The sequence below is a fragment of the Callorhinchus milii genome, unplaced genomic scaffold (assembly GCF_018977255.1).
Source record: "Callorhinchus milii isolate IMCB2004 unplaced genomic scaffold, IMCB_Cmil_1.0 Scaffold2, whole genome shotgun sequence".
In the NCBI taxonomy this organism is placed as follows: Eukaryota; Metazoa; Chordata; class Chondrichthyes; order Chimaeriformes; family Callorhinchidae; genus Callorhinchus; species Callorhinchus milii.
This window is the reverse complement of record NW_024704743.1, coordinates 123,520,710-123,546,770: the sequence shown is the minus strand read 5'-3', so window position 1 is coordinate 123,546,770 and position 26,061 is coordinate 123,520,710. Positions and strand designations below refer to the sequence as shown.

The following is a 26,061-nucleotide window of genomic DNA, read 5'->3' as shown; positions in this document are numbered from 1 at the left end:
GAGACCCCCACATACCTTACTACCCCCCCACCTCCCCCCCAGGGATGTGGAGAAAGCTTGGGAAAATGGATAATACAATAAGATACAGTGATAATATGGTGATAAGGGCTACATACATTCAATGGTCCGATTGGCCTCCTCCTATGACCATTTGTATCTCTGTAAAAGTGAGGGACTTGTTTGGTTCCATGTGAGTTGAGAGGTAATGTCTCTCTGTCTCTCTCTTCACTGACCACAGACTTACGCCCAGTCGAGTCCCGAGTACACACAGGGACAGCAGGCTTTCATTGTGCAGCCGTCAGCAGGAGTGCTCGTCACATCTCCAGCCCCGGCCTACCAGCCAACAGGGCAACCCCAGGCTGTCCAGCAGGTATGCCCCATGCCAGTTACTCCAATCGCCCACACATCAGTGGTTAGTGAACTCACCTCGCAAACAAGGCGCTCTGGGTTCGATTCCCTGGCAGGGCAAAATGTTCAGCAAGTTTCCTTACTCCACACACCTGTTTAACCAGCAGTAAGTAGGAACTCAGTGGTTAGTCAATTGGCGGATTTTTGAAGGGATTATTACCCCCTGAAAAAGTGATCCGCCAATAGACTAACAACCAGGTTCCTACTCACTGCTAGGTAGACAGAGGTATGTGGAGTAAGGAAATTTGTCCAGCGTGTCGCCCTGCCGGGAATCGAACCCGGGTCCACTTGCTTGCGAGGCGACGGCTCTAACCCCTGAGGTACAGAACTTCACAAGATAAGATCAGATCAGTTGGTCTCCTGTGAATTGTAAGAAAAGGTGTCAGTCTGGCTCGGTCAGTCACACTGTCACTTTTGAGATGGTTGTGGATTCAAGCCCCTCGTACTCACTTTGAACTCACAGTCACTCCACTGCAGTGCTGGGGTACAGTGATTTGTTAGAGATAAACCGAGGTCCTGGCTGCCTGTAAAGATGCTCTGACACGATTCAAAAGAGAAGTTTCTCTGCTGGTGTCCTGGCTGACAATTTCCTAAAGTACATCCCTAGCTCTCTTGTATCACAGCCCTCCAATTATCTGTGTGAAGGCTATGGAGACAGTGCCAGACTGGAGCTGCAGCATAAAATGGTTTTGTGCTTATTGAGGGCTGATGGTTTCAAGTGGCAGATTATTTCCGGGTTAAGTGTAAGTCAGGCTGGGATGTCCTCCTGGTGTGAAAGGCGCTATATAAATGTAATTTTGTTGTTGTTATTGGTACGAGGCTGGTGATTGGCGGGTTGGGTGCAGATCAGGCTGGTACATGGTTGATGATTGGTGGGTTGGGAGTAATTGAAAGTGGTCCCCTGTCTAGCAGGAGCTGATGGTTGTGAGCAGCCTTCTGGATTTGCCGCCTCCTTCACCCCCCAAAGCAAAGTCCATCGTCCTCCCCTCCAACTGGAAAACTGCTCGAGACCCCGAGGGAAAGATCTACTACTATCACGTTGTCACCAGGTTAGTGTTTAGGGGCGCAATCAGGGCGGGCGGGGGGTCTGGGTGTCACTGGGGGCGGTGGGGTGTGGGTCTGGGTGTCATAAGGGGTTTGGAGAGGGAGGAGGGAGTGTGGGTGACGAGGATGATGATAGCCTCATGATGATATTAGAGTAATTTTTGCACAGATTATTGGGATGTGGATTGTTCAGCCCAAACTACTGGCTAAAGCAGATGTTATTAAGCAATTATGTTAAAAGGGAACAGAGTACATGGTAGGGTGAGGGGTGGGTGGCGGCGGCTGGGATTGAGACTGACAGGAGGGGGCACGGGTGGAGAGCGGGTGCTGAACAGCCTCCTCATGTCTAACATTCTGGGATCTGGACTCTTTGGGTTACGGTTCACTCAGCAATGCCATTGGTTCCCTCAGACAAACACAGTGGGACCCCCCGCTGTGGGAAGGGGGCAACGACGACACAAGCATGGGCCACGAGGCGGAGATGGACCTGGGGACCCCCACTTACGACGAGAATCCAGCCAAGGTGCGTCTCCGCTTTCTCCTGCGGGAGTGAAGACACCGGTTAATGTCCACAGTAGTGTAGCACAAAACTCCGTACCCCACTCCGTCACCTCAGTCCTTGCCAGGCTCCACTGGCTTCCAATTGCCCAATGGATCAATTTCAAGATCTTCTCACTCATTTTCAAATCCCGTCATGCCCTGGCACCTCCCTACCCCCCACTCTACCACGCGGTGCATCCGCTCAGCTGGTTCCGTCCTCCTGTTTGTCCCTTGTCCACTCCACTCCACCATCAGTGGTCGTGCCACTAAGTCCCGAAATTTTGGAACTCTTTCGACCTTCCTTTTCGGTCGTGCTTACAGTTACCTCCCCCCTCCCTCTCCCCCTGGCAGAGTCAGACTCCACCACTGTCAAGGACTCCAGGGCACTACCACGTGTGAAGGCCACTACATAAATGCGAGTTGTTATATCTGGATGGTAATTACAAGGGGACACATGTCTTAAATCCTATAAGATCATGGTTGATTTGTACCTCAAGTCCAATTACCTGCCCTTGATACCCTGACCTAACAAACATCTATCCACCTCAGTCTTGAAAATATGAATGGATCCAGCACCCACAGCCGTTTGGGGGAGAGCGTTCCAGATTCCCACTAACCTTTGGGTGAAAAGTTGCCACTGATTTCACTCCTAAATGGCCCGGCTCTAATTTTAAGATGATATCCCTCGTTCTGGATTCCCCTCCAGAGGAAATAGTTTCTCTGTAGCTACGCTATCGAATCCCTTTATTATTTTAAACACCTCAATCAGATCAGCCCTCAACCTGCTAAGTCAAGGGAAAAGAGACCGAGTTTATGCAACCGGTCCTCATAATTTAACCCTTTTAGACCTGGTATCATTCTGGTGAATATTGCACTGCACTCCCTCCAGAGCCAATTTATCCTTCCTGAGGTGCAGTGACCAAAACGAACACATTTTCCAGATGGAGTCTACTAACCAAGGCTCTGTATAGTTGAAGGCACTATATTTCCTCTCCTTTATATTCCAGCCCCCTTGAGATAAAGGACAACATCCCATTCACCATCCATAATGGATGACCTCACACATTGAATTCCATCTGCCACAGTTTTGCCCACTCACTTAATCTATCAACTTCTCTTTGTAACTTCCTGCTCCCATCTACACAATTTACTGTGCCTCCTAACTTTGTGTCATCTGCAAATTTGGATATAAAACTCTATTCCTTCATCCAATTCATTTTTATATTATATATATATATAGTGAAAAGCTGAGGCCCTAGTACAGACCCCTGGGGAACACCACTTGTCACGTCCCGACAATCAGAGAACTTTATCCCTACTCTCTTGTTTCCTGCTTCCCAATCAATTACCAAGCTACGCCTCAAGGTTACCTCCGATTCCATGTGCTTTTACTTTTGCTAATAGCCTCTATTTTTGATAATAAAAGAGGGACGGCTCCCAGGGTGGGGTGCTGAGGAGAGGTAAGCGTGCTCTGTGAAGTTGAGCTGGCTCCAAGGTGACATTTGGCTACGGAATGTCAGAATCAAGTCTCTGTGGCGGTCTCTAGTTCCCGAGCCATGAAGGGCCACAGTATTCCGGGGCACCGCTGATGAGACATCACAGCCCAGCCTGGCAGGATTGGAAGGGCCGACCAGTCACTGGGGGCAGGGAATCCTCCCCCTCAGCTCCTGTTAATCCTGCAAACCAAAGCCCTAACAGGGAGGATGGTCCTAGCTGGACAAGCAGCGGGAAAGCTTGCCAGACAGCGCTCTCAATGGCAAGCTGTGCTGTTTAACAATGCATCAGTTTCTCTCTGTCCACCCCCACAAAACACACGCTGTGTCCCCAAACCTTGGCTACAGTCAATGTGTTGTTAATAAGTTTTGGAATGTGATGATGTGGATGCATCCCTCCGGGTGGGGGAGTCTGCACAACATTACAGATGTGGGGAAATTTCCAGACATCTGTGACACTGTCAGAAGTTCTGGTGTGGATACTGTGAAGCATAGTGATGTATATCCATTTCCACATGTGTCAGACAGGCAGAAAGCGGGTAACCAACAACAAAGGCAGTCAGGGCCGGGCCATCCGTTGAGCTCCTGGTCATTGCCCTGTGTCAATGACTGTGTCTCTACTGATGTCCCTCCAGCACCCTGGAGCTCAGTTCTCAGTCACTTGTCATCCTCATTTCCTTTAGAGAACAGCATGTTGTTTGGACAAACAATGCTGTTTGTGTGGAGTCCTGTAGCTCAGTGGTTAGAGCGCTCTTCCTGCGAGCGAGAGGACCTGAGTTCGATTCCCTGGCAGGGCGAAACGTTTCCTTACTCCACATGCCTATGTTCACCTAGCAGTAAGTAGGAAGCCGGTTGTTAGTCGATTGGTGGATTGCTTTTCCAGGGATAATAATTCCTTCAAAATAAATTTTAAAATGTAAAAATGTGGTCACTCAATCCATGACTGTTTGTGGGACGCTGCTGTGTGCAATTGGCTGCCGGGTTTCACCCACAAATAGATAGTCAACGCACTTTGCAGTGTATCCTGTGAAGCGCTTTGAGACGTCTCGAGGACGTGGTGAGGCGCTGTATCAGATGCCGGGATTATTATCATCAGTTTGTTTCTGCCCTGGTGTGCGGTGTGGCTCCCTCCTGGGGTATGTTGGAGCACTGCGGGCCCACGTTGCCACACTAATCTGCCGCCCAGACTGCTCACGCAGCAGTGCTGTGATGGCAGGGGCCTTGTCCTTTGTAGGGCTGTCTCCTGCTGCCTGTTGTCACTTGTCACTTGGCGCTGTAACCTGGACACTGCGCTGTATTAACCCTTTCCTGTTGAGACTTGCGGTGTCTCGGAGACACTGAGTGAGAGGGTTTCTCACTGAGCGTCTTTTCATGTGCAGGACCCGATGCTGGCTGATCTACACGGACTAGATGGCAGCGCGGACGGTACACCCAATGCTTACAGCCTGGTATGTGTTCACAGTGTGAGAGCACCAACTGCGGAGGCAGACGGGCCCCGGTCCCAGGGAGGCGTGTGACAGACCCCTGGTTGTGCCATAACTGCTTCCCCAACTAAGATCATAGAATCTTCCAGCACAGAAGGAGGCCATTCGGCCCATCGTACCTGTGCCAGCTCTTTGAAAGAGCTCCCAACTTATCCCACTCCCCCGCTCTTACCCGTTAGCCCTGCACATTTTTCCTTTTTAATTATATATCCAATTCCCTTTTGAAAGCTTCTATCCAATCTGTTTCCACAACCCTTTCAGGCAGTGAATTCCAGACCATAACAACTCTCTGGGTAAAAAAAATCTCCTCATCTCCCCTCTGGTTCTTTTGCCAATTATCTTAAATCTGTGTCCTCTGGTTACTGACCCAGCAGCCAGAGGAAAGAGTTTCTCCTCGTCTACTCTCAAGGTAGATCAGGAGACAGACATTGAACAAGATGAAGGAGGGTCCAAGGCGGAGGGACCAGCTCGGCTATTAATATTGTGACCATTCAACGATCTGAGCCACTGGCCAGGGTGATGGTGCTGTGTCAGTGTGGGGGTCAGCTGGAGGCTCCCTGTCTGTCTCTGGCCAGGGTGATGGGCCCTGTGTCACCTGGAGGCTGCCTGTCTGTCTCTGGCCAGGGTGATGGGTGCTGTGTCTCCTGGAGGCTGACTGACTCTCTCTCTCTCTTTCCCGTTAGTCTTCTAAGAAAAAGGCCAAGACTGCAGAGGCAGACACATCCAGCGAGCTGGCCAAGAGGAGTAAAGAGCTGTTCAGGAAGGAGGTGAGAAGCCGCATGTGTTCACAGTGTGAGAGCACCAACTGCGGAGGCAGGCGGGCCCCGGTCACCTGGGACTAATTTAGCACAGCAGTCGGCCCTCACTCCCTCCCCCACCCCCGTACAGCAATGACTGTGTTTTGGTGAGGGGGGGATATTGACCAGAACACTTGGGATGTCCATCTGAACATGCCGATGGGGGCTCAGCTTAACGCCTTAGCAGACGGACGGTGCTGTCTAAATACAGTGCTCCCCCAGTTCTAAACTCAGGGGTGTCAGCCTGGGCTGTGAGCTCAGCTCTTGGGCAGGATGTGAACACGCGACTTCCTGCCTCAGATGAACAACTGAATCCTGTCACTGGGGGCTGGGCGGCCATGCCTTACCAACCTGCCTGCTCCCTCCGCTCGGCGGGCACTGGCCTGCTCCATGTCCCCCACCCTGCCCGCCACACCATCAACGGTCAAGACTTCAGCCTCTCTGCTCCCACCTTCTGGAACTCCATCCCGGAGCCACTCCGCCTCGCCCCCTCCCTTGCCTCCTTCAAGGCCTGGCTCAAGACCTTCCTCTTTGACCGTGCCTTCAGTCACCCTCCCACACCCAACCACTTGCCTACACCTTTCTTGACTCCAAGCTCCAGCTTAGGTGTAAACCCATGACTGTTCGGGGCCTTGAGACGCTTGAGATGTTTTGCAGACGTGACGAGGCAGGTATGAAATGTTGGATTACAGGGTTATTGTATGGTGATTGAGCTAATGCCTTCTCCTGTCACTGACAGATCTCCCAGTTCATTGTTCTGTGTCTGAACCCCTACCGCAAGCCTGACTGTAAAATCGGCAGAATCGTGGCGACAGAAGACTTCAAACATCTGGCCCGAAAGGTAAATCGGTTCAAATTACATCAGCTCCGCGTTGTAATATCACCCCGCACAGGATCAGGCTTGTATGAAATGGATTGATGTGGTTTAATGTGGACAGACCTGTACAGAGTGCTGAGATTGAGGAATGGAACCTATGGTGTGCGCATACCTCCTGGGGGTGGGGTGGGAGGTGGGGTAAGGGGAGTCCCTAGGGCTGAGATTACGTCAAGGAAACACGCCTGGCAACGGAATGTCAGAATCAAGCCACCCCTCTGGGATGGTCTCTATTTTGGTTCCTGAGTCAGACGGATTTGCAGTATTCCAGCTGATGACAGCACAGCCCAGCCTGGTTCATCATTACCTCTTGTTAACTAACAGGTAGGGTGGTCCTAGCTGGACAAGCACCGGGAAAGCTTGTCAGGCAGCGATATTAACGGCAAGCTTGCAGAAAATATTCAAATGTAGACTGGAGTCCTGTAGTGTCATGATAAGAGCACTCGCCTCACAAGCGAAAGACCTGGGTTTCAATTTCCGGGCAGGGCGAAACTTTGGGCGAGTTTCCTTACTCCACAAATCTGTTTACCTAGCACGTAGGAACCTAGTTGTTAAATCGATTGGCAGATCGCTTTTCAGGGATTAATAATCCCTTTAAAAGAATAATGTGGTCACTCAATCCACGAATGTTTGTGGGACACTGCTGTGGGCAACTGCCTGCCACATCTTGGCCACAAAATATACAATCACTACACTTTACAGTATATCCTGTGAAGCGCTTGATAAGGCGCGATATCAAATGCAAGGATTATTATTATTACTACATGTAGGTGGCGTACATGGAATGTGGAAATTGTATACTCCTGTGACTCCTCCCTCTCTCTCTCTCTCCCCCTCTCTCTCATGCAGTTGACTCATGGAGTCATGAACAAGGAACTCAAACAGTGTAAGAACCCAGAGGACCTGGAGTGCAATGAGAATGTCAAGCACAAAACCAAGGAATACATCAAAAAGTACATGCAAAAGTTCGGAGCCACCTACAAACCGAAAGAGGAGCCCGACATGGAATAAGCTGCCCTCCCACACCTGACTGGCCCTATTTAGTTGCTTCTCAATGCCCTTAGTTATGTGTATTATATTGTTTTAACGCATATGTGAATATATTGAGGAAGCAAAGAGGAAAACCACTTTTGGCTCATGAGGAGGGACGAAGCCTTTTGCCGGTTCAGCGGGAGGTTTGTGTGTTCCCGTGTGGGCTCCCTCTCTCCCCTCTCCACACCCCATTACTGTGTAAATATTATAGGGTTGGTTAGATAGCAGCCTGTCCTGCCTGTACACACCGCTGGCAGTTCCCACAGCGCTGGCACTGATCGTTACTTCTTAACAAAAAATCAATTTACTGTATTAAATTTTTACGGACTTTTTTTAATGTAAAAAAAATTAAAATGGAGGTTTTCCCCCCTCCCTCACACTCCTCCCGCTTACGGTTTAAATGTGAGCAAAGGTGCTGACCGGAGCTGTGTGACCCCCTCCCCTGTGTGAGCATGTGTGTGTGCGCGTGGGTGCGTGCGTGTGAGAGAGAAAGTAAACGAACCATGTTGTAAAACGATCTGTGAACAGATACCAACTAAGGTACCGTTTCTGACCAGCGTGTCCTTGTTCTCACCCACCAGAGACGTGGAGCGAGAGTTTGTGTGTCTCTAGTTTTTAATGGAAGCAGTTTCTTGTGTGTGTGTTGGGGGGGTGGGGGGGGAATATCGGCAGTATTTTAATGGCAGTTTTCATATGGGGACAGACTGTGGATGTGATTGAGCAGAGTGTGTACCAGGGGTGGTGGGGGGGGAAACCACTATTAACTTGTTAAATCCCAGCCTTGGGAGTATGTACAGAGACGAAGCAAATCAGTTTCCCTTCGGTTTGTACACAGAGCAGATATTAAACATTGTTTTGGTTACGCAGGCCTTTTAATCACTTACTGGAGCAAAAGCAAATCTTCAGTGGTCAGGATCACGGTACCATTGTAGGGAAACTGCCAGGCAATTGATCCCAGGTAGACTGGGCAACCAAGAGGACCTGGGTTTGATTCCCGGGCAGGGCGAAATGTTGGACAAGTTTCCATACAGCAACAACAAAATTACATTTGTATAGCGCCTTTCACATCGGGAGGATGTTCCAAGATGCTGGACAGACAGAGTTATGGACCCGAGCTGAGGGTCGGGGTGGGGGAAGGTGGAGGGCAGGGGGGGAAGCAGGGAGATCGAAAGCACGGTCAAAGAAGAGGGTCTTGAGGTGAGTCTTTAAGGCGACGAGACGGAGGGACTGTGGGATGGAGTTCCAGAGGATGGGCACAGAGTGGCGGAAGGCCCGCCCACCAATAGTGGGACTGGCAAGGTGGGGGACGTGAAGCGGCTGGAGCCCGCTGAGCGGAAGGAGTGAACAGGATGGTAGGGGGTTAGAAGGTCGGAGAGGTCGGGTGGAGCAAGACCACGGAGGGCTTTGAAGGTGAGGACCAGGATCTTGAACTGTATCCCCTGTGTGATGGGAAGCCAGAGGAGTCGGGCGAGGATAGGGGTGATAGGGTCACGGAGCCCGGTGGGGGCGAGGATGGGGGTGATAGGCTCACGGAGCCGGTGCGGGAGAGGACACGGGCTGCAGAGTTCTGGATGATCTGCAGTCTGTGGAGGGAGGAGTTGGGGGCCGACAAGCAGTGAGTTGGTGTAGTCGAGCCTCGATGTAATGAAGGCGTGTGTGAGGGTTTCGGGGGCTGCGGTGTGAAACAGTAGCGGAGTTGGGCAATGTTGCGGAGGTGGGGAAGGCAGAGCGGGTCATGGCACAGATATGGGGTAGAAAGGATAGTTGAGGGTCAAACAAGACCCCAAGGTTCGGGACTGGCTCAGTGAGGGGGAGTGAGCCCCATGGATGGTGATGCTGTCAGCGCCTGAGGTGAGGAGGCGCTGACGGGAGTCAATCAGGAGCCTCGGTCTTGTTGACGTTCAACTGAAGAAAGTTCGCTCTCATCCAGGACTTGACGTCTGACAGACATTCTGTCAGGACAGCAGTGGGTCCTGGAGTCGAGGGCGGAGGCAGAGAGGGAGAGTTGGGTGTCATACATGTGGAAGTTGACCCCATGTCTGTGGATGATGTCACCAAGAGGAGCATATAGATATTGAAGAGGAGGGGACAAGGACAGCCCTGAGGAACACCGCACGAGACAGTGCGGGGGCGGGAGGAGAGGCCATTTGAGGAGATGAAGTGCAGGGGCTGTGAGAAGTACGATCTGAACCAGTGAACGCCAGCGCCGTGAAGGTTGAGGTGAGAGGAGAGGCAGTGGATTAAGATAGAGTGGTCGACGGCGTCGAAAGCAGCAGAGAGGTCAAGGACGAGGAGGCAGAGGGAGCCCTGATTGCAGATGGACAGAATATCATTTGTCACTGACCAGAGCTGTGTCTGTGCTGTGGGCGGCACAGAAACCTGATTGGAGGGGTTCGAGAAAGGAGTGGCGGGAGAGGAAGGAGTGAGCTGAGAAGAACAACTCGTTCTAGGACCTTGGAAGAGGAAGGGGAGGTTGGAGATGGGGCGGTAGTTAGGGAGTACAGAAGGGTCCAGGGAGGGTTTTCTAAGGATAGGAGTGATAACACCAGTTTGTAAAGGGGTGGGAACAGTACCAGAGGATTGGGAGAGGTTGACAATGTCAGTGAGTAGAGGGGCGCAAGGAGGTGGAGCTGGGAGGTGAGGAGGGGTCAAGGGAGCAGGTGTTGTGTTTCACACAGGTTATGGTGGTGATGAGAGATGGGGAGGGTGTGGCAGTTGCAGTGGCAGAGGCAGCTGAGCAGACTCCCTCGACTCTGGATTCGAGGAAGTCCAGCATCGCCTCGCAGTTGGCATTTGAGGTGAGGATGGGTGAGGCGTGAGAGGGTGGGCCGAGGAGTCGGATTTGTGATGGAGAAGAGGAGCCTGGGGTTGTCCTTAGCCTCCGAGATTGTCTTGGAGTAGAACGACGATGTAGCAGGCGGTGAGGGCGGAGCGGGGGTAGGATTTGACATGGTCAAAATAGTAATAATTTGATCCCTCAATCCCCGACTGTTTGTGGGACGCTGCTGTGTGCGATTGGCTGCCGCCTTTTGCCCACCAAATATACCATCAATTCACTTTACAGTATATCCTGTGAAGCTCTTTGAGACGTCTCGAAGACTTGATAAGGCGCTGTATCAACTGCAAGGATTATTGTTATTACAGGTAAATGGTGTACATGAAAAAAATGCAGCGAGACATAGATTGGGCAGGGAGGTGGGACATGAAGTATAATGTAGGGAAGTGCAAAGTCATCCACCTCGGTAGCAAAAACAGTAGAGCGGGTTATTTTTTTAGAAGGGGAGAGATTGGAATGTGTTGGCGTCCAGAGGGACTCGGGTGTCCTTGTACACCAATCACAGAAAGTTAGTCTGCGGTGCAGCAGCAATTAGGAAGACAAACGGTACGTTAGCATTCATTATGAAAGGATTAGAGTATAAGAGTAGGGAAGTCTTGCTGCAACTGTATAGGGCCCTGTGAGACCACACCTGGAATACTGTGTGCAGTTTTGGTCTCCTCATTTAAGGAAGGACGTACTTCCCTTGGAGGGGGTGCAGCGTAGATTTACTCGGTTAGTACCAGGGATGAAGGGGTTGAGTTACGAGGATAGGCTGACCAATTTGGGCCTATGTTCTCTAGAATATAGAAGAATTAGAGGGGATCTTATAGAAACCTATAAGATCATCAAAGGCCATGATAGAGTAGATAGTGGGAGATTGTTTCCCCGGTTGGAGAAACTAAAACCAGGGGTCACAACCTTAAAATCAGAGGTCAGCCCTTTCGCACTGAGTTGAGGAAGAACTTCTTCACTCAAACGGTGGTGAATGTATGGAACTCACTGCCCCAAAGGGCTGTTGACGCTCAGTCCTCGAACATATTCAAGACTGAGATAGATAGATAGATAGGTAGGTAGATAGGTAGATAGATAGGGATATGGGGATAAGGCAACGTCAGGTTATTAGCTGGAGTTAGATTAGAAGATCAGCCATGATTGAATGCGGGGCAGGCTCGAAGGGCTGAATAGTCTACTCTCCTACATGTTATGAAATGTGGAACTCTGTCTGGTGGACTTGGTAATTGAACACCCCTGTGACTCTTTCCCTGTCGCTCTCTCATGCAGTTCACTCATGGAGTCATGTATAATAATTATTATCCTTATATCAAATACAAGGATTATTTTTATGTGATTCTAGGAGCAGAACCAAAGCCAATCCACACTCCAGTCCCTACAGAGACCAAACCTCCAATTCTCTCCACAATAAATCTTACAATTTTGCAGCACAGAAGTTAATTAACATAATTAGTCTGTTCCCACTGGTTGGACACAAGTATAAGATAATGATTGTGGATCTAAGACAGAATTTAGGAGGAACTACTTCACATAGAGGGGTGTGAGATTGTGGAACTCGCCTGAAGCTGTGGTAGAACTAGTTAGTGTAGATACATTCATGAGGAAACTAGACCTTCATATGAGGGAAAGACGAATAGAGGGTGTGGGAGGGAGTGAGGACTTGTGTGGAGTATAAACACTGGCACATATAATAATAATAATAATAATAATAATCCTTGCATTTGATATAGCGCTTTTCACGTCAAAAGGACGTCCCAAAGCGCTTCACAGAACACACTGTAAAGTGAATTGACTGTATATTTGTGGGCGAACGCGGCAGCCAATTGCGCACAGCAATGTCCCACAAACAGTCGTAGATTGAAAATGACCAATTTATTATTGTTTTTGGTTTTGGAGGGATTATTATTAGGCTCTGTGTGGAGTAAGGAAACTTGCCCAAGGTTTCGCCCTCTGCCTGGAATTGAACTCAGGTCTCTCGATTGCAAAGCGAGTGCTCTAACCACTGAGCTACAGGACTCCACATACTGGTTGGGCCGAGTGGTCTGTTTCCCTGTCTGTGTTTTTCTGCCCAGCCGGGTGTTTGATCCATACGGAAACCCATCACCGTTGCTTAACAGTCTCTGAAACCAAACTGAGAATTCCACGCATCCCATCTACACATGGAAATTCCAGAGATATTTATTGGAATGGAATGTGCATTCTCTCCCTGGAGGAACACATCCTGCTTTCCTAATTCTGGAAGGTATTAGGCACAAGTTGATAAGAGCCAAGTCTTGGGGGCACCAGAGTGTGTGCTGGGGTAACTGTTGGGAGTCTAACCGGCTAAAACCGAGAATGCGATCGAGAGCGCTGTCTGGCAAGCTTTCCTGCTGCTTGTCCAACTAGGACCACCCTACCATTGGGACTCTCTTCCAGGCCCTGCCAATGAGCCAGGCTGAGCTGTTCTGTCATCAGCAGTGCCCTGGAATACTACGCTCCCAGCAGGCTCAGGAAGTGGACTAGAGACCTCAATCATGTCACCTTAGAGCCAGGTGGACCCTGCTTTCCTTCTCTTCCCCCCCCCCCCCCCCCCACTCCCCCTTTCCCCCAGGACAGCCATTAGGTGATCATTTGACATCCAACAAGCACAGGTTTGAGCCCTCATTGGGTTGATGGTGGGTATCAAGAACTCACTTAGCTTCCCTCTGGGCAGCTCAGCATTGGGTGAGAGCATTGCCACCATCCAACCACCTTATCCCATCACTGAAACATCTCAAACCGCTTCACAGGATTTACTGTAACTTGCAGTGACGATGTTTCTAGGTGAAGGCAGCAGCCAATTTACTCACAGTAATGTCCTGCGGACAGTATAAAGTGAATGACCAATGTCGGCCAGGACCAGAGAAACTTCCCATTTCCTGTAGCATCACTGCCCTCCACCCTCCCTGATCCCAACCCCCAGCTCGGGTCCAAAACACTGTCCAACGCATTGAGATGTCCTCCCGATGTGAAAAGCGCAATACAAATGTCATTTTGTTGTAGCACTGCATGAGTTTAACTGAAAGACGACATTGGTTTAACATTTCATCTGGAGGATGGCGTCCCTGATGATGCAATGATTCCCCCAGCAGCTGTACTGGAGCGTCAGCCCGGCTGTCAGCTCAATTTGCCCTTTGTGGGGCTTTATAGCAACTTGTGTTTATCTTGCGCCCTTGACAGGATTTTCTTTGGTCAGCGGGGTTTTCTGGAGGGATGCTAACCAGAGAGTGTTTGGTGCAGGTTGGTGAGAGCCAAGGCTTGGGGACCCCAGGGTATGTGTTGGGGTAACTGCTGGAGTCAGTTCAAAGGGGTTACCTGTGTTCAGACTTGAGGTAACGCCTTCCAGCAGCTGTAGCCCCCAAACGTCAAGAGTTCCCTCATCTGACGGGCATCTGCCTTCAGAGTGGTGGGAGTATCTTTACATGACAATTTGTGACATGTCAGCCATCTTGATGTTCTCATGGTCCTAGTCCAATGCTGGACTGAACCAGAGTCTGTCTGTGTGTGTGTGGGGGGGGGATGTATGACTCACGACTGAAGACCTTCGTCTTCTACCGTGCCTATGGTCCCCTCCCCCGGCTCTGTGTCAGGCTCTGCCGTCGTAAAGTGCTGTGAGACGCTGTGTTGTTATTGTTGAGATATCTGATGTTGGGGCGACTGAGGAAATGTAAATTGAACAAATATGCAGGAAAACCCAGAAACCAGAAAATACTTTTTACATACAAAATGCTTGATAACAAACAGCAAGTCCACCCCCTACCCCCACCCCCCACCCCCCAACCCCAGCCCAGGAGAATACAATCCACTTATAAAATACTGGAATAATTGTGGGCAATTATAAAAACATGTCGCATAACTCCTCTCACAACACAAAACTCTCTGCATTGACCTGACGCACAGCCCCCCACCACCACATCCCCCACCACACATACACATACAGCGTCTACCCCCTCACAATCAAGTCAATATCTGTCGTTCCCGCAGCAGACCAGAGAGGACCACAGAGAGACTGACCGACGGAGAGAAAGTGAAACAGATTCAGAAAGAGAGTCAGGGAGCGAAACTGAGCGAGACACACACGAAACACTCCGCAGATTCCCTCTCCCTGAAATCACCATTAAATATCTGTTTACAATACGGCTGAGGGGGTGGGAGGGGAAGGACAAGAGGGGTAGGGGTGTGTGGGAGGGGGCAAGAGGGGGTGGGTGGTGGGGGGTTGAGGAACAGGCAGGTCACAGCCTTACACAGAGCGAGAGTCAGATGGCAGTGGGTGGGTTGCTGTCCCCCCGCAGACCCTCTGCCACGTCCCCCCGGTTGATGGTGAGCAGAGCCTTGTTGAGGGCCTGGACGGTGCTGGTGTTTCTCGAGGCCCAGTCTGTCAGCAGTGTGTGCACCGGGTCCTCCCCACGGCCAAACATGGCCACACGCTCCTCATCATAGCCCAGCACAGCCGCCAGTGACCTCCAGCCCCCAGCCACCCCCAGAGCCGCCTCCACAGCCTGGCGCTGGGCCAGGGGACGGTCTCGGTACAGCTCCACACTCACACCTGGAGGCGGAGAGAGAGGAACAGTCACGTCAACACACACCATAACCCTCCCCCCAGCCCAGTCAACCCACAACACCCTCCAGCCCACAACATCCCCCCAACCCACCCTCCCCCCCACAGCATCTGCCCCCACCCACACACAACATCCCTGCAGGTGTGAGACGGGTAATTAGATTTGAGGTACAGCTGATCTTATAGAATGACCTAATCGGCTCGAGGGCTGAATGGCCGACTCATTGTTCACAGGATATTCGGTAAAGTACAACGTCTGTGTATTGTGTGGGCGAAACCCGGCAGACAGTTTGCGCCACATAATGATCCACAAACAGCCATGGAGCGAGTGACTCATTTTATTTGGGGGATTATTGTCCAGGACACCGGGAGAGAGAGAGAGAAACTCCCTTCTCTTTTCCGATAGCCCCGCGGGATCTCTAACATCCACCTGAACAGGCAGACGGGACCTCGGTTTAACGTCTCCTTCCGAGGACAGCACCTCCCACAGTGCAACCCCCCCGTCCCAGCGCTGTATTGGAGCGTCAGCTTAAACTGCGGCTCTTGAGATGGGTCTTGAAGGAGGTGAGGGAGGGGGCGAGACGGAGGGACTGTGGAATGGAGTCACAGAGGGTGGGGGCAGAGTGGAAAAAAGCCCGACGGCCATTCGTGGGGTGAGCGAGGCAGGGGACGTGAAGCAGGCTGGAGCTCACTGAGCGGAGGGAGTGAGCAGGTTGGTAGGGTGTTAGGAGATCGCAGATGTGGGTGGGGGGGGAGCAAGGCCATGAGGACTTTGAAAGTGAGGACCAGGATCTTGTGATGGGGAGCCAGTGGAGTCGGGCAAGGATGGGGGTAATAGGGTCACGGAGCCTGGTGCGGGAGAGGACACGGGCTGCAGAGTTCTGGATGATCTGCAGTCTGTGGAGGGAGGGGTTGGGGAGGCCGATAAACAGTTTGTGTAATTGAGCTTGGATGTTATAGATGTGTGTATGAGGGTTACGTTCCAGGGCCTTGGAGAGGAAAAGGGAGGTTGGAGATGATGTGATAGCTGGAGAGTAGGGATGGGTCCAGGGAAGGTGTTTTGAGGATGGGGGTGATGACAGCTACTTTTATGGGGGTGGGAACAGTCCCAGTGGATAATGATCTTGGTTATAAAAGGGGCCAGGATGTGGAGCTGGGAGATGAGGAGAGGGATGGGGTCGAGGGAAGGTGATGGCTTCATTTTTGAGATGATGGAGGTGAGGGAAGAGGGGGAGACAGGGTCAAAGGTGTGTAGGGAGGGATGGGTGGGGGACAGGATGTGAGGGGGTGTTGGGGAGGGGGTAGTAGTGGTGCGGGGGAGACGTAGCCGAGCGAATTCCCTCGATTTTGGAACTGAGGAAGTCGAACATCTCCTCCCGTTTGGAGGAGAGGAATGGGCGATGCACAGGAAGGTGGACAGAGGAGGTAGTTATTGTTGGAGAAGAGGAGCCTGGGGTTGTCCTTGACCTCCAAGATTATCTTGGAGTAAAGGATGATTTGGTGGAGGCGAGGGCAGAGCGGTAGGCCTTGGTATGGTCTAGCCAGATCTGCCAATGGACCGTTGGATTTGATTTGGTCCAGGTGCATTAGGCGGCATGCACTTGAGCCTTGAGGGATCAGTGATGGCTGGTGTTCCAGGGGATTATGGGAATAGGACGTGGTTCGGGAGGTGAGGGGAGCAAGGGAGTCAAGGATGGAGGAGAGGGAGTTGTGAAGAAGAGGAGGGTAGGTCACTGTGAGAGGAGAGCCAGAGGGGCAGGAGTTCGGATGGCTCCAGGTCAGAGGAGAGGGAGTGGGGGGAGATTTTTTTCCAAGGTCGGGAGGAGACAGAGGTGGGTTGAGTGGGGGGAAGGGGTACAGAGATGTTAAGGGAGATGATGGGCTTTGTCAGTGATGGTGACGTGAGACAGTGAGGCCCTGAATGATCACCAAGTCGAGGGGGTTAGGGTGTAGTGGATGTGGAGGGAGAGATTGTGGGAGAAGAGGGGAGAAGTCAACAGAGGTAGAGCAGGAGGGGGTGAAGTGGAGGTTGAAGTTGCTTAGGATGAGGAGGCATCAGTGCAGAGGGTGAGGGAAGATAGGAGGGTGGAGATGTCAGGGAGGAAAGTGGAGGAGGGCTTGGGGGGGTGGCGGTAGATGAGGAGAATTTTGAGGGAAATGTTGGAGGGGGGATAAAGGGTAACGTGCTCAAAGGAGGGGAAGGTTCTGGAGGGATAAGGGGACTGGGAGATGAGAGCCACACCGACACCACAGCGGTCAGGTGGAGGGGTGTGATGGAAGGTGTAGCCGGGTGGTGTGGCCTCTGTCAGGGGGAAAGTGTCGCCTGGAGTGACCTAAGTTTCAGTGAGGGCGAGAATGTCGATGTTTTCATTGACGATGAGGTCTTGGAGAGGAGAGTGTTTTGTTGGAGAGGGAACGGATATTTTGTAGGCAGATGCGGAGGGGACAGTTGGTGGCGGAATATGGGTGGTGAGGGGGCAGAGGGGGAGGATCGACAGGGAGAGTGGGGATGTGGAAAAAGATGTTGGCCCTCAGGTCAGGGACCGATGGGCCTTGCAGTGAGAATGGGGGATGGGGCAGTCAGAGTGGCTGCTGTTGGACAGCCAGCGGTGGGCCTGATGGAGGAATCTCAAGCTGGAGTAGAGGGAGGCAGTGGGACGGTCGAGCAGGGATAGGAGTCAGCGAGGGTGGTGGGAGAGGAAGACTGAGTGGGAGTAGTGGAGGGTAAAGGACAGGGGTGGGGGCATTGTGGGGAAGCAGCTCAGGGCGACAGCCGAAATGCACGCGCCGAGACTAAGAGAGAACGGTGGGGGAGGTGGGGGGTGAGCAGCGTGTCATGGTTAGCCCCGGATCATCTTGGGGAGGGGGGGGGACAACGTTATAGTCCCAGTGAGTCCAGGCTCCGAAATTCAAAAGTCATATCAGACTATATAGAGGTGTCCCTGTTAATGTGACACCTCCAGCCCCCCCCCCACCCTCTCGTGCGGCGTTCCTCAGGGCTCTGTCCTTGGTCCCTCCTCTTCAATATCTATATGATCCTCTTGGTGACATCATCCACAGACATGAGGTCAACTTCCACATGTATGACACCCAACTCTCCCTCTCTGCCTCCGCCCTCGACTCCAGGACCCACTGCTGTCCTGACAGAACGTCTGTCAGACGTCAAGTCCTGGATCAGAGCGAACTTTCTTCAGTTGAACGTCAACAAGACCGAGGCTCCTGATTGACTCCCGTCAGCGCCTCCTCACCTCAGGCACTGACAGCATCACCATCCATGGGGCTCACTCCCCCTCACTGAGCCAGTCCCGAACCTTGGGGTCTTGTTTGACCCTCAACTATCCTTTCTACCCCACATCTGCGCCATGACCCGCTCTGCCTTCCCCACCTCCGCAACATCCCCCGGCTCCACCACTGTCTCACACCGCAGCCCCCGAGACCCTCACACACACCTTCATTACATCGAGGCTCGACTACACCAACTCACTGCTTCTTGTGCTCCCCAACCCCTCCCTCCACAGACTGCAGATCATCCAGAACCCGGGGCCTAATCCCTGATTATTCAGGGCACTGGAACGTTCTCCTGACATGAAAAGTGTTTTATAAGTGTAACGGTTCCCGGGGAGGTGGGGGCTGTTATACTCACTCTTGCTGAGCTGCTCGCGGGGGTTGCCGGTCTCGAGGGGGGGGTCACCACCGTCGTTCTGCAGTTTCTCTGTCTCAGGGGAGGGGCCCAGCTCCCCCCGTGATTTACTGAGCTGCTGTTTCTGTTTACACGTCCTCCAGCTGTGGAGAGAGAGAGTTAGTGGAGGGGTTGGGGGGTGGGGGGCTCAGGGTCACTGCGGGCAGAGGGGGCAGGGAGGGGAATGTTGTGGAGTGGGGTCAGTGGAGGCGCGGATCAATGTCGGGGGAGCAGTGGGGGTGTTGGTCAGTGTGTGGGGGTCACTGTGGCAGGAGGGGTGTCAGTGTGGGTGGAGGGTCAGTGCGGGGGGGGAGGTCAGTGCGGGGGGGGAGGTCAGTGCGATGGGGTCAGTGTGGGGGAATTATTCCGTGGGGAGGGCTTTGGGTGGGAGTCAACGGAGGGGGTCAGTATGTGCTGGGGGGGGGTTCAGTGGGGGGGGGCAGCGTGCGGGGTGGGGGGGATGAGTGTGGGGGGGGTCAGTGTGTGTGGGGGACTCACCATTTAAAGCCCACATAGACCAGCAGACCGACCACAATGGCAGCCAGGATGGAGCAGTAAACGATGATGTTCCTCTCGTTCTGGTGGCTGTAATCCACGTCTGTGCCATTACCGCTACCGGTGCCGTTACTGCGCACGTGACCACCCACCATCGGCAGCTCCGAGCCCCCCGGCCTCCGTGGCAACATGGAGTTTTTTGCTAAAGAAAAAAAAAGTACAGAATCTCATCAAATAATAATAATAATAATCCTGGCATTTGATACAGAGGCTCATCACGTCTTCGAGACGTCTCAAAGCGCATCACAGGATACACTGTCAAGTGTAGTGACTGTATATTTTGTGCCCGAGACGTAGCAGCCAATTGCGCCCAGCAACATCCCCACAAACAGTCGTGGGTTGAGTGACCAAATTATTATTTTTTGAAGGGATTATTACCCCCTGGAAAGCGATCCGTTAATCGACTAACAACCAGGTTCCTACTGACTGCTGGAAAACAGACACGTGTGGAGTGAGGAAACTCGCCCAAGGTTCTGCCCGGCCCGGGAACCTGACCAAGTTCTCAGCTACTGGACTCTAAAAGGTCCAGTCACTCACACTGTCGCCAGCCCAGCGCCGGGGGGTGGGGGGGGGGGGAGAGAGGCCACTGTCAGAGACGCCGTCCTTCAGATGAGACGTTAAACCTCACTCCCCGTCTGTGCTCTGTTCAGGCGGACGTTAAGAGAAGGGAGTTTCTCTCTCTCTCTCTCTCTCTCCCGGTGTCCGGGCCGACAATACCCGGATACAGTCACTCTCTCACCTCACGGCTGTTGGGGCCTGTGTGGGATTAGCTGGTTACCCCAACGCACTCTCTGGGCTCCTCCCCCCCACCCCCAAGCCTTGGCTCTCGCCAACCTGCGCCTAATACTCTCCAGAATTAAGGAAGCAGGATTTGTCCCTCCAGGGAAAGAGAGAACGAGAGAGAGAGAGAGAGAGAGGGCACATTCCATTCCAGACACTGGGAGATTCCCAAGTGTGGGTAACAGACACGTGTGGAATTCTCCCTCTGGTCTGGAGGCTGTTAATCGCGGTGATGGGTTTCCGCGTGTGTCAGTCACCGTCTGATCACGGTGACGGGATCCCGGTAACATTCCTGTGCCGACACGGGGTGATTCGCGTGTTACACGCATGCGGAGACTCACGGAGACACACGGTGTTTGAGACGGTGCTGCAGTCACGGAGCACGAAGCTCTGGTCGTCACAGTGCCAACACGGCACACAAGCTTGCTCCCGGCTCTCGCGCTCCGAGAAGGTGTCGTTGGGGCAGCGTTGGCACTGGGTGTCGGTGCCCGCCTGGCACTGTGCCGTCACACCGTAACCAGGGGGGCAGGAGCTGCACTGCACACAGCCAGTCCCCGGCAGTAGGTAAGCACCCTCCCGGCACTGGCACCCCGTGTCCGCCTGTGCTGTGCACGGCATAGACTCCTGCTCCGGGCACCGGGTGCACGGCCGACACGGAGACATCCCCTCACTCGGGGAGAATGAGACGCCTGGAAGAGAGGACCAGAGTGTGAGACAACGCAGCACAGCACAGTGTAACACAGTACAACACAGCACAACACGGGACAGCACAAAACTGTACAACACAGACCTGCACAAAACTGCACAGCACAAAACTGCTCAACACAGCACAGCAGTGCTCAACACAATACAGCACAACACAGTCCACCACAGCGCAGTCCAGCACCGCTCAACACTGCACAACACAACGCTGCTCAACACAACACAGCACAACAGAGCACAGCACAACAGAGCACAACGCAGCTCAGCACAACACTGCACAGCACAACACTGCACAGCTCAACACAACACAGCCCTTATAATAATAAAGGGAACCGCTGGGTTGGTGAGGGTGATGGAGGTAATAATGGTCTCTGTACGGTTTACACACAGCTCAAAATAATAATAATCCTTGAATTTGACCCAGCGCCTCATCACGTCTTTGAGACGCCTCAAAGCGCTTCACGGGATGCACTGTAGAGTGTAGTGACTGTGTATTTTGTGGGAGAAACGCGGCAGCCAATTGGATTGAGTGACCAAATTTTATTATTATTATTTTTTTTTGAAGGGATTATTACCAATCGACTAATAACCGGGTTCCTACTGACTGCTGATAAACACAGACGTGTGGAGTGAGGAAACTTACCCAACATCTCTCCCTGCCCCGGGATCAGACCCAGGTTCTCACGCTTGCGAGGCGGGGGGTCTAACCCCTGAGCTACAGGACGAAACAGCACAGAATGGCGCCCCCCCCCCCCACCTCACCGCTCCCCCCCGCCCCCGCTCCACCCCCGGTGTGGCTCACCCTCACTGCACGCCTCACACTCGGTGTTGCTGACCCCACAGGCTCGGGCAACCCCGTGACCTGCGGGGCAGAAGTCACAGCACTCCCCCAGCTCCGTCACCTGCCCACTGCGGCACATGTCATCCGCTCCCACCTGGGGAGAGCGAGAGAGTGCGCGTGAGAGTGAGTGTGAGAGTGTGTGTGAGAATGAGTGAGAGTGAGTGTGAGAGCGATAGTGTGTGTGAGTGAGAGTAAGTGAGTGTGTGAGAGCGATAGTGTGTGTGTGAGTGAGAGTAAATGAGTGAGTGTGAGAGTGTGTGTGAGAATGAGTGAGAGTGAGAGAGTGAGTGTGAGAGCGATAGTGTGTGTGAGTGAGTGAGTGAGTGAGTGAGTGAGTGAGTGAGTGAGTGAGTGAGAGTAAGTGAGTGGGTGTGAGAGTGTGTGTGAGAGCGATAGTGTGTGTGTGAGTGAGAGTAAATGAGTGAGTGTGAGAGTGTGTATGAGAGTGAGAGCGATAGTGTGTGTGTGAGTGAGAGTGTGTATGAGTGAGAGTGAGTGAGTGTTTATCAGTGAGGGTGAGAGAGTGTGTGTGAGTGAGAGTGAGTGAGAATGTGTGTGAGTGAGAGTGAGAGAGTGTGCGGAAGTAAGATAGTGTGTGTGAGTGAGTGAGAGTAAGTGAGAGTGTGTGTGAGTGAGAGTGTGTGCGAGTGAGAGAGAGGAAGAGACAGACAGCGAGAAAGAGAGATAAAGGACAGTCAGTTATTACAACTGTAATTTGTTGTTGACATTTCCAAGCGCTTCACACCAGGACACGATTACACGATTGACTGTAAAGTGTAGTGACTGTGTTTGCAGGCAAACAGGCGGCCAATCTGTGCTCAGCCACATCCTGTAATAGTCTGTCTCTCTGTGTGTCTGTCTCTCTGTGTGTGTGTGTGTGCATAGTGTGTTAGGATATGTGTATGTGCATCTGTGTGTTTGCATGTGTGTGTGCAGCGTGTTAGTGTGTCTGTGTGTGTATGTGTGGTATGTCTGTTGTGTGTGTGTCTGTGTGTTTAAGTGTGTGTGTATATGTAGATGACACTCCACTCCATCACTCTGCCTCCACCCTCGACTCCGGGACCACTGCTGTGTCAGTGTGTGTATGTGTGAGACGGAGTTTGTGTGTGTGTGAGAGAGAGAGAGATGGTATGTGTGTGACGGTGTGTGTTTGTGTGTGAGAGTGTGTATTTGTGTTGGTGTGTGTGTGAGAGAGAGAGACAGTATGTGTGTGACGGTGTGTGTTTACGTGTGTGTGAGATGGTATGTGTGTGACATTGTGCGAGTCTGTGTGTGAGTGTATGACGGTGTCTGTGTGTGTGTATGAGTGTATGACGGTGTCTGTGTGTGTGTGAGTGCATGATGGTGTGTGTGTGAGTCTATGACAGTGTCTGTGTGTGTGTGTGACGATGTCTGTGTGTGTGTGAGTGTATGACGGTGTGTGTGTGTGTGTGTATGACGGTGTCTGTGTGTGGGTGAGTGTATGACGGTGTCTGTGTGTGTGATGGTATCTGTGTGTGTGTGAGTGTGAGTGTATGACGGTGTCTGTGTGTGTGAGTGTATGACGGTGTGTGTGTGAGTGCGTGTGACGGTGTGTGTGTGTGTGTGTGTGAGTGTATGACGGTGTGTGTGAGTGCGTGTGACGGTGTGTGTGTGTGTGTGAGTGTATGACGGTATCTGTGTGTGTGACGGTATCTGTGTGTGTGTGAGTGTGTGTGACGGTGTCTGTGAGTGTGTGAATGTGAGTGTATGACGGTGTCTGTGTGTGTGTGAGTGTGAGTGTATGACGGTGTCTGTGTGTGTGTGAGTGTATGACGGTGTCTGTGTGTGTGTGTGTGTATGACGGTGTGTGTATGTGTGTGTGTGAGTGTATGACGGTGTCTGTGTGTGTGTGTGTGACGGTGTCTGTGTGTGTGTGTGTGACGGTGTCTGTGTGTGTGTGTGTGTGTGTGAGTGTATGACGGTGTCTGTGTGTGTGTGTGTGTGTATGACGGTGTGTGTATGTGTGTGTGTGAGTGTATGACGGTGTCTGTGTGTGTGTGAGTGTATGACGGTGTCTGTGTGTGAGTGTATGACGGTGTCTGTGTGTGTGTGTGTGACGGTGTCTGTGTGTGTGTGTGTGTGACGGTGTCTGTGTGTGTGTGTGTGACGGTGTCTGTGTGTGTGTGTGTGTGACGGTGTCTGTGTGTGTGAGTGTATGACGGTGTCTGTGTGTGTGAGTGTATGACGGTGTCTGTGTGTGTGTGTGTGTGACGGTGTCTGTGTGTGTGATGTGAGGTGTCTGAGTGTGTTGTGTGTGTGTGTGTTGTGTGTGACGGTGTCTGTGTGTGTGTGTGTGTGACGGTGTCTGATGGTGTGTGTGTGTGACGGTGTGTGTGTGTGTGTAGCGAGCGAGCGACGGACATAAGGCACAGACGACAGACTCCCGAGGGAGAAGACACTGGGAGCAGAAAGTGGGGATTCTTTCAAGAACACACGGGATAAGATTTGTGTTCGGAAATAAAACCTGGGGACACAGCGTATAGTTTGGGACACAACACGTCAAGCGACGCGTCAGGGATGGAAGGCACCGCACCAGAAGGACCTTGTTCTCCCTTCATCCTTCCACATCTTATGTCCTTATTCCGCTCTCACTCCCCTCCCCGTCCGTGCCCTGTTCGGGCGGATGTTAAAGACCCTATAGCGGCGCCGTCGGAAAAGAGGTCTCTCTCTCTCTCTCTCTCTCGGTGTCCTGGCTGACGATCCCACCCTCGTAAAATAACTCGCTCACTTCGCGGCTGTTTATAACAATCGCAATCCTCGCATTTGAGTAAATTCCAATTGCGCTCAGCAGTGCCCCCCCCCCCCCCCACCGGCTGCGGAGCGAGCCACCCATTTTATTTATTTCGGTGTCCGGTAGTAGAGTGGTTCGCGCCCTCGCCTTCGCGGGCAACGGGACCCGGGTTCGATTCCCGGACGAGATGAATCCTTCGGCACGTTCCCGCTGACCAGCAGTCAGTGGGAACCCGGCTGTTAGTCGATTGGGGGATCGCTTTCCGGGGGTAACAACCCCTCCGAAAAAAATTGGGTCACTCAATCCACGACTGTTTGTGGGGACGCTGCTGTGCGCAATTGGCTGCCGCGTTTCGGCTCACAAAACACACAGTCACTACACTTTACAGAAAATTCTGTGCGACGTCTCAGCGACGAGGATTATTATCAATTATTATTGATTATTATTATTAACAACAACAACAAGATTCCATTTATAAAGTGCCTTTCACGTCAGGAGGACGTCCCAAGGCGCTGAAATGTCTTTTTAATGAAAGCAGATTCGTCCCCCGCCATGTCCTCTGCTTTCACTCTTTGTCTGTATCTCTGTGCCCAACCCTCAGCCAGGCACCAGGCAGCCAGGCAGCCAGGCACCAGGCACCAGGCAGCCAGGCACCAGGCAGCCAGGCACCAGGCAGCCAGGCACCAGGCAGCCAGGCACCAGGCAGCCAGGCACCAGGGAGTCAGGCACCAGGCAGCCAGGCGCCAGGCAGCCAGGCACCAGGCAGCCAGGCACCAGGGAGTCAGGCACCAGGCAGCCAGGCACCAGGCACCAGGCACCAGGCAGTCAGGCACCAGGCAGCCAGGCACCGGGGCAGGCACGCCAGGCAGCAGCCAGGCACGCCAGGCACCAGGCAGTCAGGCACCAGGGAGTCAGGCACCAGGCAGCCAGGCAAGGCGTCAGGCACCAGGCAGCCAGGCACCAGGCAGCCGGGGAGGCTAATTCACTCCATATGTAGGGCTGGAGAGGATTAGCGGTGAGGAGATGTGACACACACACTCCCTCCCTCCCTGTCTGTCTCCTTTGCCTGTCCCCCCCCCCCCCCCCCCCCCCGTGCCTTGCCTGGCTCCTTGCCTGTCCCCCCCCCTGCCCTCCTGCCTGTCCCCTGCCCTCCCTCCCTGCCCTCCCCCCCTGTCCCCCCCTGCCTCCCTGCCTGTCCCCCCTGCCCCTCCCCCCCTGCCCTCCCTGCCTGTCCCCCCCTGCCCTCCCTGCCTGTCCCCCCCTGCCCTCCCTGCCTGTCCCCCCCCCTGCCCTCCCTGCCTGTCCCCCCCTGCCTCCTGCCTGTCCCCCCCTGCCTCGTCCCCCCCCTGCCCTCCTGCCTCCCCCTGCCCTCCCTGCCTGTCCCCCCCCTGCCTCCCTGCCTGTCCCCCCCTGCCCTCCCTGCCTGTCCCCCCCCTGCCCTCCTGCCTGTCCCCCCCCTGCCCTCCCTGCCTGTCCCCCCCTCCCTGCCTGTCCCCCCCTGCCCTCCCTGCCTGTCCCCCCCCTGCCCTCCCTGCCCCCTGCCCTCCTGCCTGTCCCCCCCTGCCCTCCCTGCCTGTCCCCCCTCCCTCCCTGCCTGTCCCCCCCCTGCCCTCCCTGCCTGCCCCCCTGCCCCCTGCCCTGCCTGCCCCCCTGCCCCCTCCCTGCCTGCCCCCC

At 53.2% G+C, this 26,061-nt stretch overlaps 2 protein-coding genes across 8 annotated transcripts in view; one reads left to right on the top strand and one right to left on the bottom strand.

Annotated features, from left to right (window-relative positions):
* setd2 (SET domain containing 2, histone lysine methyltransferase) overlaps window positions 1–8,534 on the top strand; it is a 50,822-nt gene extending 42,288 nt beyond the window's left edge. For 2 of the 7 annotated variants that reach the window (XM_042346877.1, XM_007911812.2), the window contains exons 16-22: window positions 239–370; window positions 1,318–1,457; window positions 1,864–1,975; window positions 4,865–4,933; window positions 5,653–5,736; window positions 6,506–6,607; window positions 7,490–8,534. In XM_042346877.1, coding sequence (XP_042202811.1) covers window positions 239–370; window positions 1,318–1,457; window positions 1,864–1,975; window positions 4,865–4,933; window positions 5,653–5,736; window positions 6,506–6,607; window positions 7,490–7,651 — 801 coding nt within the window. In that variant the 3' untranslated portion in view covers window positions 7,652–8,534. The remainder of the gene's footprint in view (window positions 1–238; window positions 371–1,317; window positions 1,458–1,863; window positions 1,976–4,864; window positions 4,934–5,652; window positions 5,737–6,505; window positions 6,608–7,489) is intronic. The other 5 variants (XM_042346879.1, XM_007911814.2, XM_042346878.1 and 2 more) reach the window with 4 other exon arrangements.
* A 5,685-nt stretch (window positions 8,535–14,219) lies between these two features.
* nradd (neurotrophin receptor associated death domain) lies at window positions 14,220–21,729 on the bottom strand (the record flags this gene model as incomplete). The annotated part of the gene is given in 5 exon segments (XM_042346883.1): window positions 14,220–15,066; window positions 18,722–18,861; window positions 19,256–19,454; window positions 20,434–20,781; window positions 21,597–21,729. Coding segments are annotated over 5 exon segments (1,110 nt in total), but the record flags the coding sequence as incomplete, so codon positions are not given.
* Window positions 21,730–26,061: the final 4,332 nt, after the last annotated feature.